The following is a 12,249-nucleotide window of genomic DNA, read 5'->3' on the forward strand; positions in this document are numbered from 1 at the left end:
TATGGAAATCAATATGGAGTTTCCTCAAAAGGCTAGACATGGAACTACCTTATGTCTCAGCTGTACCACACCTTGGTATTTATCCTGAAGAATTAAACAATTCTTAGTATAGTGATACTTGCATACTCACGTTTATAGAAGCACAAATTCACAAGAGCCAAACAATGGAACCAGCCTAGGTGTCCATCAATGAATGACTGGATAAAGAAAATGTGGTAAATATACATAGGTGAGTTTTATTCAGACATGAAGAAAAATGAAATAATGTCATTTTGAAGGAAAATGAATGGGATTAGAGACCATTACGTTAAGCGAAATAAGTCAAACTCAGAAGGTCAAGGGACATAGGTTTTTTTCCTCATATGCAGAAGATAGAGAGGAAAAAGGAAAAGTGTGTGTGTAGTGGGAGGATCTCACGAACATCAAAGGGAGATCAGTAGTGGAAAGGGACCAGGGAGTGGGAGGACGAAAGGGAGGGCATAAGTGTTGCTAATGATATTGGCCAAATTATATCGTTATATTGTGTGCATGTATGAATATGTAACCCAAATCCCATCATTATTACAACTAGAATGCATCAATAAAAAATTGTGGGAAAAAGAGAACTCTGTTCTAGTGTCCCGGAAGTGAAGAGGCGTCCAAACAGATTGTGGGGTATGTCAGAATTCTCAGCATTTGGGAACGAGGGAAACTTATTTTCTTTTTCCAACTTCCCTCAGCCAGCGCATCCCCCTTTCTCTTTTCTGGTCTCCCTGGGCCCATCCCCTTTCCTCGTTTCCTAGCAACCAGCTTCCTAGGGTGCGCTTCCTCAAGTCTCAGGCGTCACTTCCGCTCTGAGACAGGAAGTGGGGTCAGACCGGCTGCTTTCCCGGGAGTTCGGCGTTTGCTGCAAGCTGAAGTACGTCAAGTAGTGTTTTCCTGGGACTGACTGGCGGTCACCAACCCCCCGCCCCGCCACCCCCGCCGGTTCTACCTCCCCGCCTGGTGGTGAGGCCTCGGAGGAGGGCTCGGAGGGGTCTAGCGACCCGTGCGAGAGGAAGCGAGGCTCTGGGACGCGGGGGCCCCCAGGGCGGGCGGGGTAGGGGGCTGGCGGGGGCAGCTACTTAGGTGTCTGTGGAATCTTTTCAGTGTGCCTTGCCTTTCCTCTGTGGGCCGCCGGAGAGGAGATTGAGACGTTTCTGCATTCCTTCCCTAACTTCTCACGTCCTGCCTTTGAAGGAAGACCCCTGAGAGAGACAAGTTTCCCAGTTGCTGACACCCTTCCACGCCCAGGCCCCCACTTGTCCTGCCATGACCTCACTGTGAGCTATTCAGCGATTTTTGACAGTTCCCGGACGCCTTGGGTAAAATGTTTATATTGCGTAGGGGTGGGGTTGGGGGACTTAATTTTCTGCAAACCTGATAACGCTGGGCAAATGTGTATTTTGGCTTTTTTTTTTTTAAACATCTCTGGCTTGGTTTCTTGTTGCAAACCTGAGGACTTGGCGCTTTATTTGATCCCCCCCCCCCCCCCCCCCCCCCCCCCCCCCGGCACTGGGGATTGAACTCAGGGGTGCTCTACCATCGGATTACTTCCCTAGCCTTTTTAATTTTTTAAATTATTTGACAGGGTCAAAAGTTAAGTTACTGAAGTTTGGCCTGGCATTTGATCTTCCAGCTACTGCTTTGAAGTTGCAGGGATTACAGGCGTGTGCCACCATGCCAGACTCTGCACCTTGTTTTAGACAGGTGGGAGAACATACTGGAATTAGACTGGAAGGGCCTAGGGGATACTGATTTTGTGGCTCTTAGCCTTACAATTTCAGGAACTCAGTGACCTACCTGTATTAGTTGAATCTTGGTTGTGAGCTTTTAATGTTTCTATCTTCCCCCCCAAGAAAACTGCAGATTCTTAGTAAGGGCTGTGTCATATGGTATTTTTGTGACCCCCATAGCTCCAAGCACAGTAAAAAGCTCATGAATATTTTAAATCCAAGTATCAGTAAATACACATTTTAACATTTTCAGCTTAATGTTGAAGGGATCTATGTAAGTACATTTGAGCTCCTAGAAAGGACCACATGAAATAACAGCATCTTTTTAGATAAAATAGTAAGAGATCTGTGTAGTTAAATGTGTCTGAAGTTTAGAGATTGCTCAGAAAGCTAGGTATCATGCTCTCAGTGGAAGAGAAATATTGTACATTTATCTTTCTGGAAGAGACCAAATATTGTTCTTCTGTTTCTTTTCGCCCTTCTTTTTTTAAAAATTTCTTATCTTCTCCCTCACTTGTTTTCTTTTAAATAGGTATTGTATCCTAACTTACTGACCCAGAAATATTGCCATCATGGGAAATCAACTTGCTGGCATTGCTCCTTCCCAGATCCTTTCTGTGGAGAGTTATTTCTCAGACATCCACGACTTTGAATATGATAAAAGCCTTGGAAGTACTCGCTTTTTTAAAGTTGCTCGAGCAAAGCATCGAGAAGGCCTGGTGGTTGTGAAGGTCTTTGCAATTCAGGATCCCACATTGCCATTAACCAGCTATAAACAAGAGCTGGAGGAATTAAAAATCAGGCTGCACTCTGCACAGAACTGTCTTCCTTTCCAGAAAGCAGCAGAAAAAGCATCTGAGAAAGCAGCTATGTTGTTTAGGCAATATGTGCGAGACAACCTCTATGATCGCATCAGTACCCGTCCATTCTTAAATAACATTGAGAAACGCTGGATTGCTTTCCAGATTTTGACAGCTGTGGACCAGGCACACAAATCTGGAGTTCGTCATGGGGACATCAAGACTGAGAATGTTATGGTTACCAGTTGGAATTGGGTTCTTCTAACTGATTTTGCCAGTTTTAAACCCACTTATCTTCCAGAGGACAACCCAGCAGATTTCAACTATTTCTTTGATACTTCAAGGAGGAGGACTTGCTACATTGCTCCTGAACGTTTTGTTGATGGTGGTATGTTTGCTACTGAGTTAGAGTATATGAGAGATCCTTCAACTCCACTTGTAGACTTAAATAGCAATCAGAGAACAAGAGGAGAATTGAAGAGAGCAATGGACATCTTTTCAGCAGGTATTTGAGTTGGTCACATTTGCTTATTTGCAAATTAACAGTTCATTTGTAAATTAACAGCTCATTAAGCTTTTTAAACTGCCAAACATAGAAATGTAGCTTATTTTTAAGTTACCAGATGTTCAAAAATTAATTTCTTGGTATGTCCTCATATACCATTTCAGATAGATGCATCATTCCTTCACTGGCCATGTTACATACTCAGAAAATGCAAAGAACATTTTATTCATTTAAACATTTTAAAGTATTTGTGTAATTCTAGTGTAGTGTCAGATAGTGTTCTATCTGATGGATAATATATGTTACTCTTTTAAGATGACATTTCACTTTGGTGTTTGCTATGGTGGTGATAAGCCTAGGGTGTTTTATTGAAACACATAGGTGCTTAAATAAGTCTACATGGGGGTTTGATGGGTAGAGAGGCAAGATCAGGGAAGCCTTCTATGAAAAGACTGACATTTAAATTGAGATGATTAGGGGTTAGTTTTGATAGGATAGTTTGTTTCAAGCAGAAAGTCTTGTTTATACAAAGGCTTAAAGACCAGAGCATGATATACTGATGTGTTAGGACACTTCAAGTAGATTAGTGTATTAGGAATATAGATAAGAAAGGGTGTGGCATGCCCATGCTAGTCTGTTGGATATGTGTTTTAGACAAAACATTGATAAAGCATAGGGAGTAAATTGCAGGGGATCCACACTGGAGACAGAAAAACAAATTAGGAGAAAACTGTCACAATCTTGGTAAGAATGATCGTGCCCTACTTAAGGTTATGGCAGAGTTGGAGGGAATAGACAGAAATAATAATGTTTAAGGGATAGTAAATAGAATTGTTAGGATTTTGTGACTAGAAGACAAAGTCATGAATATTCAATTCCTTTTGCTCTTGGAGAAACTGTGGATGGCAATGTTGGTCCTGAGATAGGAGACACATGAGGAAGAATAGGTAGTGGTGAAAAGATAATGAGGTCTGTTTGCTAGATGGTGGTGTCAGAAGATACACAATAGGCTGTGAAAGTTTGGTGACTAGAAGAAATTGGAGATGGAGATGGATATTTGGGAATTATTAAGCAATACTATTTGTAGCCAATGGAATGAGTTTGTAAGCCAAGAGAGTTTGTAGAGAAATGATTCTTTTTGGATCGCCTTAAAAAATTACTGGACTATGTCTCTGGTAAAATGTACCATGCATTCATATTTTTTTTTTTCACGTATGCAGACCACATGAACCTGGGCTAGGGACTACAGGTTATCTAGGAACTTCTGGGATAAAGAGCAGAAGTGGATTGAAGATAGTATTCTGACACACCATATGAACTCTGGCTTCAGTGTAATTTCTGGTAAATTTTGTGATGATTTGATATAACCTTATTTTTATCCATAGGTTTACTATAGAGAAAATATAAATTGAGCCAAATTTTAGATGATTTAGGAAAAGTAATATAATTAATGAATGAGTAACAATTGTTGCATAGAATTGCACCTATGTTGGTCCATTCAGTTCACTAATCTGTTTCCCAAGATAACCCTGAGGAGTGTTCTTGATAGGATAGATTCAGCCTCCAGGTTGTAAATATGGGTTGACCCTTCCTACTCTTAAAATCTTTGACTCTTTCTAATAGTGCAAAATGTTTGCACAGTTGTGAATTTTGGGTAAGAAATGTTCAGCTAGTAAAGTCTATGCAAATATTCCACACTCTTAAAACAAACAAACAAACTCCTAAATACGGAACACTTCTGGTCCCAAGCATTTTGGAAAGGGATACTCAACATGTATAACAGGATTAGAAATTAACATGAGGTGGGAGGTTTCCAGAGCAAACATAAAAACCTGCCATGTGGAAAACTGTGGGTGGACCACTTGTCTCTTGGGAGGACCTAGTTTATTACATGTGGAACATGCTTACATTTCACATAAACACACACACACACACACACACACACACACACACATTTATGTATAAACTGAATCAGAGTTAAACTTTGTTGACTAATACATTTATCTAAATTTTTATTGAACCATTTTTACTTTTTAAACTTATTAACTTTGTAAATAATACTCCTTTAGCTTAGAAATCTGATTAGTTTCTAACTTCAGGGGATCATTCTCATTCATAGGTTTAAAGTTTCAGGGGCTGGCAAGTTTATATTGATCCTTTTTGAGTGTATTATAGTTTTGTACACTTCCAAATTCATAACTCAGGGCTTGTTTTTGCAAACTAAAGAGTCCTGCATTTTGGCTAAAGGTAGGCCTTTCTGTTTGTTTGAAAAATAGATGGATGGCTTTTGTCTTACCTTCCAGAACTCTTAAGACTTGAATCTTTGAGTTTGGAATGTTGCTTTTTACCCCCTCAAGCTAGTACTCATGGTCCCTGACTACTGGTTTGGGAGAAGTGAAGTGTAAGTATTCTGATGACTCTGGTCACTTAATGAGTAGAGCCCTCTTTGAAATGGTTTGGTTTTCATCAGATTTTATATTTATCAGTGTCCCCCTGTTCCCCATTCTCTACTCCTGATTCCTTTTTCTTCCTTTGCTGTATGTGTTTTGGTGCTGGTCCTCATGTATGCTAACTAAGCATTCATTCTACCACTGAACTATAAACTGTATATAGCTCCTGTGGGTTTGTTTTTTTTTTTTTTTTGGTACTAGGGATTGAACCCATGGGTGCTTAACTATTGAGTCACATCCTCAGCCCTTTTTAGTTTTTTAGTTTAATTTTTATTATTTACTTAGGCCTTACTACTTGCTGAGGCTGGCTTTGAACTTGAAATCCTCCTGCCTCAGCCTTCCAAGTTGCTGTGGTTACAGGCAAGCACCACAGTGCCTGGCTCTCCCTTGGCTTCCCCTCTGTTTTTTAATTGAATATTCCTTCTTTGGGTGTTATCTGATGTATCCTTTGGTTCCATTTATTTATAATTGGCATGAACTCATTAATTACTAATTTTTCAGATTTGGCTTGTGGAATTCCCTTTCAGGCTGACTCCTGTGTCCTTGTGACATACTCATCTTTTTTTTTTTAGCATTTCTTTTTGGCACAAGATACTGAATCTACCTTGTCTCAGTGAAAATGCAGAATAAGAAACTTAAGGGATATTTTCCCAAGGAACCTTAGCTCTTTTAGTGTGTAATGAATGATATTAAATGTTACCATATAGTGCTTATTGCTATTAGAGTGTTCTGTTACTTGGGTCTTACAGTAGACAGAGGTGTGGGAGAAAGGGCTTGGAAGCTTCCTGCCCTCTCTGGGCATGCCATCCTGCAGGAACCTTGCATTTGGGAAGCTATCCGAACCCTATATCTGAACCCTCTTTTGGATTTTTATGGAGAGTTCATTGCATAGGCATGATTGAAGCATGGACAACTGTGTCAAAATATGATTGGATAAAGAGTATAAGCTAATTCTAATAGACTGTGTGGGGATATCCAGGAAGGACTGGCTGCTTCAGTATTCTTCTTGGCCTTTCTGTGTAGAATTCCTCCTTCGAGGTTATGGGGCAGAATCCCTTTGGAATGAGGAGAGTCTTATGATGTACTCTTGGATAAGGATGGGTCAAAATTTCTTTTTGGCCAGCTCCATTTTGGCCCTCTTTTATTGTGTTTATGATATCCCAATGAAATACATTTAGATCCACTGTTTTTCAATTTATTTTCATTCCCATTCTTACTGATTTAATTTTTTGAATGGGAATATCAATATGCTTTTCAGAGTCAAAATTACACTAAAAGTGAAGTATCCCTTCTAATCCCATTTTCCCCTCTCAGTGTATGTAACCAACTTCATTGTTTTTTGTTTTACCCTTTGGTGTTTTGTTTCTTTAAAGTAAGGAGAAAATATGCACATGCATGTTCACATATATACACACATATATGTATACACATAATACACATTTTTCAATTTTCCTTCTTACACAAAGGTAGCATACCCTATATCCTCTTTTAAAAAAATCTAACTTTATTGAGATATAGTTTACATACTATAAAGTTTACCTTTTTAGATTGTACAATTCAGTGATTTTTAATATATTAGTAGAGTTGTATAACCATCATCACTAATTCTAGAACATTTTCAACACTCCAGAAGGAAAACCATTAGTACTCCCTTCTCATTCCCTCTCTCTATGGCCTTTAGCAACTATTAAAATCTCTCTACAGATTTGCCTGTTGTGGACATTTCATATGTATGTGGTCATACAATATGTGGCCTTTTGTTTCTGAGCTTCTTTTTTACTTAGCATGTTTCCAAGGTTTATCCATGTTATGTGTTATGGGTGAATAATAATATTCCATTGTATGCTGGACATTGTGGTTTCCACTCTTGGGCTTTTTTGAATAGTGCTTCTGTGAACAAACATTCATGTATAGGTGTTGGTGTGAACTTATGTTTTCAACATCTTGAAATTGTGGGATCATATAATAACTTAATGTGCGTTTTGAGAAATTATCAGGCTTTTTCAAAGTGGTGCCATTTTATATTTCTACCATCAATGTCTGAGGCTCCAGTTTCTTTCTCTACATCCTTCTTGACACTTATCTTTTTAAATAGCGATTACAGTAGATATGAAGTACTTAATATGGTTTTGATTTGCATTTCCCTAATAATGATGTTAAACATCCTTGTTTTGTTTTGTTTTGTTTTTGTGTATTGGAATCAAGCCCAGTGCCTTGCACATGCTAGGCAAATGCTCTACCATTGTCCCAGCCCAAAATCTTTTCATATGGTTGTTGACAATTCATATATTTCCTTTGGAGAAACCTCTATTCAAATCCTTTGTCTTTTTAAAACATTTCTCTTGTTATTATGGAGTTGTAAGAGTTTATGTATACTGGATACAAGTCTGTTATCAAAGGAATGATTTGCAAATATTTTCTCCCTTTCTGTATCTTTTTCCCCCCACTTTCTCAGTGGCTAGAACCTTCAGTACAACAGGAATAGAAGTGGTGAGAGCTGACGTCTTTGTTTTGTTCCTGATCTTAGGAAGAAAGCACTCCATTTTTCACGACTGTGTTATCAGCTATGGGACTTTAATATGTATCCTGTATCTGTTGAGTACTTTTACCATGAAAGTGTTGGATTTTGCAAATGTATTTTCTGTCTCCATGGAGATAATTTTGTCTCTCCCTATTATTAATTTACATTAATATTTACATTAATATGATATATTCATTTATTGACTTTCATATATAGGAGTTGCTTGCATTCCTAGAATAAATTCTTCTTGGTTATGGTGTTTAATCCTAGATCCAGTTTGCTAATATTTTTCTTTTTTTTTTTTTTTTGAGAGAGAGAGAGAGAATGAATATATTTTTTTTTAATATTTATTTTTTAGTTTTCGGCAGACACAACATCTTTGTTTGTATGTGGTGCTGAGGATCGAACCCCGGCCGCACGCATGCCAGGCGAGTGTGCTACCGCTTGAGCCACATCCCCAGCCCAAGTTTGCTAATATTTTGAGGATTTTTTGTGTTTATGTTGGTTTTTCTTTTTCTTGTGTTTTAAGGATAATTTTTTGAGCTATTTCTTCTATTTTAATATTAGTACTTTTAGTGGTGCATTTATTCTTCTGCTTTAGTTATATCCATTAAGTTTCTTATTTTGCATTTTCATTTCATTCATCTCAAAGTATTTTATAATTTTCTTTGATCTGTTTAGGATTATGTTAATTTCTATATATTTGTGAATTTTTCAAATTGTCTTCCATTTCACATTTTTTATTTTATCATGGTTTGAAAGGCATTGAATGATTTCATTCCTTTTAAATTTACTGAGTGTTAGTCCCTTTTTTCACTACTCTGACAGAATACATGAGGCAGGCTACTTTATAAGAAAAAAAAAAAGAGACTTATTTTTGGTCATGTTTCCGTGGGGGGCGGGGAGTACAAGGTCAAAGGGCCATATCTGGTGCTGGCAGAATCCTGAAGTAGTGAAAAGGGCTTCCATATAGCCAGAAACAGAGTTTGTACATGTGTCTTTGTGTATCTGGTTTCTCTCCCTTTTCTTCTGAAGCTACCAGGATTTAATCATGAGGGCTCTACCCTAATAACTTGAATCCAGATTACTTCCCAGAGGCTCTACCTCTGAACATCATAGTCAGATACTAAGTTTTAATCCTCTTAATACCTCATAAAGATTGAAATTGAACATATGAGACACTTAAACCAATATCCAAACCATAGTATTGAGCCTTGTTATGTGGCCTAGTATAGGTCTGGTCTAGAGAGTGTTCCATGTGCCCCTGAGAAAAATTTGCTTTTATTGAGTGGAGTGTTCTATTGATGTTTATTAGATCCAGTTGCTATACAGTATTGTTCAGGTCTTCTCTGCCTTGTCAATTATGGTGTTTTTAATAGCATGGTTATTTTTTATTCTAAAAATGGAATTTTTTATTCTAAAAATTGACACTGTACAGATAAAAATTAATTTTAACCAATTTATTGGGTGTTATATGTCAGGATCTTAGTTGCTGTGAATTTTTCAGTGAACAAAATAAATATCTCTTCCTACTGGAGTTTGCATTCTAGTGAATGTATAGACAATGAAGAAACACCATATAATCTAACAGTTGATGTTCTGGAGAAAAATAGTATTTTTTCAGGGAAAAAGGAATGTGCTTTAAACATCTTTTAAATTTACATTAATATGATATATTCATTTATATCATATAAATATAATGATATTGTGGTGTTTTGAAGTTTTAAACAAGTGATCAAAAAAGACAGCTGAGATGTTATTTGAGTAAAGATCTGGAGTGGAGGTTTATGCCACCAAATATGTGGGAGAATAGTATTTAAGGCAGAGACAATTTGCAAATATGAAGACTGTGAGGTTAGGCTATTTGATAGTTTCTTTAAGACTTAAATGCATGTCATATGATGATTCAATTAAAATTTTTTTTCTTTTGGGAATGTAGATGCTTTTTAAAATTTCTGGTTTGAAGAATATCTTAGTGCAAAATAATTGAGTTATTTCTTCTTTCACCTCAAATTTTACTGCCACATGTCTTAGTTTTTCACATTTCATATTTGTTCATTTATTCATTTTCTCTCTCCCTTTCTAGAATGAAGGCTTCATGAGGGCTGGGATTTTATATACTACTGGTACCTAGTTTATAGTAGAAATCATTCAACTTTTTGTTTAATGATGAATAAATGAATCACCAGACATGACTTCTTAGCAGATCCTCATGAACTTAAAATATCTATATATCTCTACTCAGAAACAGTTTCTAGTCACTTTTTGTTACAAATATATGCATATATAAAATATATTGTATGATATCACCATTTTAAACTATAGAATTGGAAAGTAATTTTACAAAAGGTACATTTACATATGTAATTTTACATGAGTTTATGTTAAAGGGAGATAAATTAAGTGCCCTTTTTTTACTTTATACTCTAGAAACTAACGATCAAGCAGTAGATATCTATTTTACTCTAGTTATATGTTGCATTAAAAATTTGAATTCATTTTATTTGGGGTTTGGCATTTTGAGTTTTATGCATTTTCTGAATTCTGGCCTATATTGCATGATCTCTTGCTTCTCATTTCTAATGGAATGATATCTGCTGTTTTCCAGGTTGTGTGATAGCTGAGCTTTTTACAGAAGGTGTTCCATTGTTTGATCTCTCTCAACTTTTGGCTTATAGAAATGGACATTTTTTCCCTGAACAAGTGCTAAATAAAATTGAAGATCGCAGTATCAGAGAATTGGTAACTATGTTACAAATATTTGCTTTAGAGTCTTTATAGGACCCTGTCCCTGCCTTTGTATTTGTCTGCTCTTGGAATGTATAAATTTGGAAAAAAGCAGTAACACATAGATGAATACAAGTAGCCTATTATTACTTAATTAGGGAGAAATATACTGATGTTTTTCCTGTTGTGTGCAGAGATCATTTGACTTAAAAAAAAAAAAAAGAATCTGTTATCTGTTTTCTTTTATAATCTTCATCTATGTTTTAGATAGGTTTGCAAATAGGTGCCTGGATTTTAGAGAGATTATCCTACATAGAGCTGCAAATAAGAAAAGAAGGAGACAGGAAATATCAATTTGAATATAATACAATAGTGTAGGGCCATTTCATATAAAATTGAATTAGGGCAAGCCTGGAAGAGGATTTATAGAATCAAAAATTCGTATAGCAGAACAGGCATGAGAAATTCTATGGGTGGTCACTTAAAACAAACACACATTACTGTTTGAGGACATCTTTGTGTTTTTTTTTTTTTTTTTTTTTTTTGTATTAGGGATTGAATTCAGGGTCACTTAACCACTGAGCCACATCCCCAGCTCTTATTTTATTTTATTTTGAGACAGGGCCTCTCTCAGTTGCTTAGGGCCTTGCCAAGTTGCTGAGGCTGGCTCTAAACTTGAGATCCTCCTGCCTCAGCCTTCTGAGCCACTGGATTACAGGTATGCTCCATTATGCCTGGCTGAGGATATCTTTTTAAGTTAGTCATATAGTAACTGATGCTTGTTATAATGACTTTGATTCATGGAAAAGATGATGGTGAATTTAGAATATTCTTTAAGACAGTAGGGAAATACAGAATATACTTTAATTTCTCTTAAAAGTGGTAAATATTAAAAAAAATAAGATGCTTCTGCAGAAGCCACTTTAGCTCATGTGCAGTAAATAGTACATTGGATTATAAATTAGCATTCCTTACTTTTTTGGTCTATGAATGTGGCACTTATTAATTTGGCAAAGTAACTTCATGTGTCTTTGGGCCGACATATTCTTAACTGTCAAGGGAGTAAATTGTTTAATCTTTAAGACTTAATCCAAATGTGAAGGTAATTGTTTTAGGTTACTTTTCAACATAGTAATATGTAATATAGAATATAATCAGAAAGCTCAAATAACCAGATACATCTTTATGATATTTTAAATTTTTAAGTAATGGAAAGTTTAAACTATATTCTATTAAAAATTTTGTTTCCTATTTAGTAGAGTAAAGGTGGAAAGGTGAGGGTGGGAAATGGTGATTGAAATCAAATTCCTTGCATGTATGATTTTGTCAAACTGAACCCAAATACTAAGTATAATTTTAATGCTCTAATAAAAAATAAATAAAAATTTTTATTTCCTTATGATACTAGAAAATAGAATAAATTCAGATTAGGTATGTATTGTTTCTATTGTTCACAGAATTTAATCTCTCTCTCTCTTTTTTTTTTTTTTTG

At 36.3% G+C, this 12,249-nt stretch overlaps 1 protein-coding gene across 3 annotated transcripts in view; it reads left to right on the forward strand.

The window, feature by feature from the left end:
- Positions 1–837: 837 nt before the first annotated feature.
- The window catches only part of Pik3r4 (phosphoinositide-3-kinase regulatory subunit 4), a 78,848-nt gene continuing 67,436 nt past the window's right edge, over positions 838–12,249 (forward strand). For 2 of the 3 annotated variants that reach the window (XM_076867872.2, XM_076867874.2), the window contains exons 1-4: positions 838–898; positions 1,129–1,343; positions 2,287–3,059; positions 10,639–10,772. In XM_076867872.2, the coding sequence (XP_076723987.1) occupies positions 2,327–3,059; positions 10,639–10,772 (867 nt within the window). In that variant the 5' untranslated portion in view covers positions 838–898; positions 1,129–1,343; positions 2,287–2,326. The remainder of the gene's footprint in view (positions 899–1,128; positions 1,344–2,286; positions 3,060–10,638; positions 10,773–12,249) is intronic. The other variant, XM_076867873.2, reaches the window with a different exon arrangement.

The sequence above is a fragment of the Callospermophilus lateralis genome, chromosome 10 (genome assembly GCF_048772815.1).
Source record: "Callospermophilus lateralis isolate mCalLat2 chromosome 10, mCalLat2.hap1, whole genome shotgun sequence".
Taxonomy (NCBI): domain Eukaryota; kingdom Metazoa; phylum Chordata; class Mammalia; order Rodentia; family Sciuridae; genus Callospermophilus; species Callospermophilus lateralis.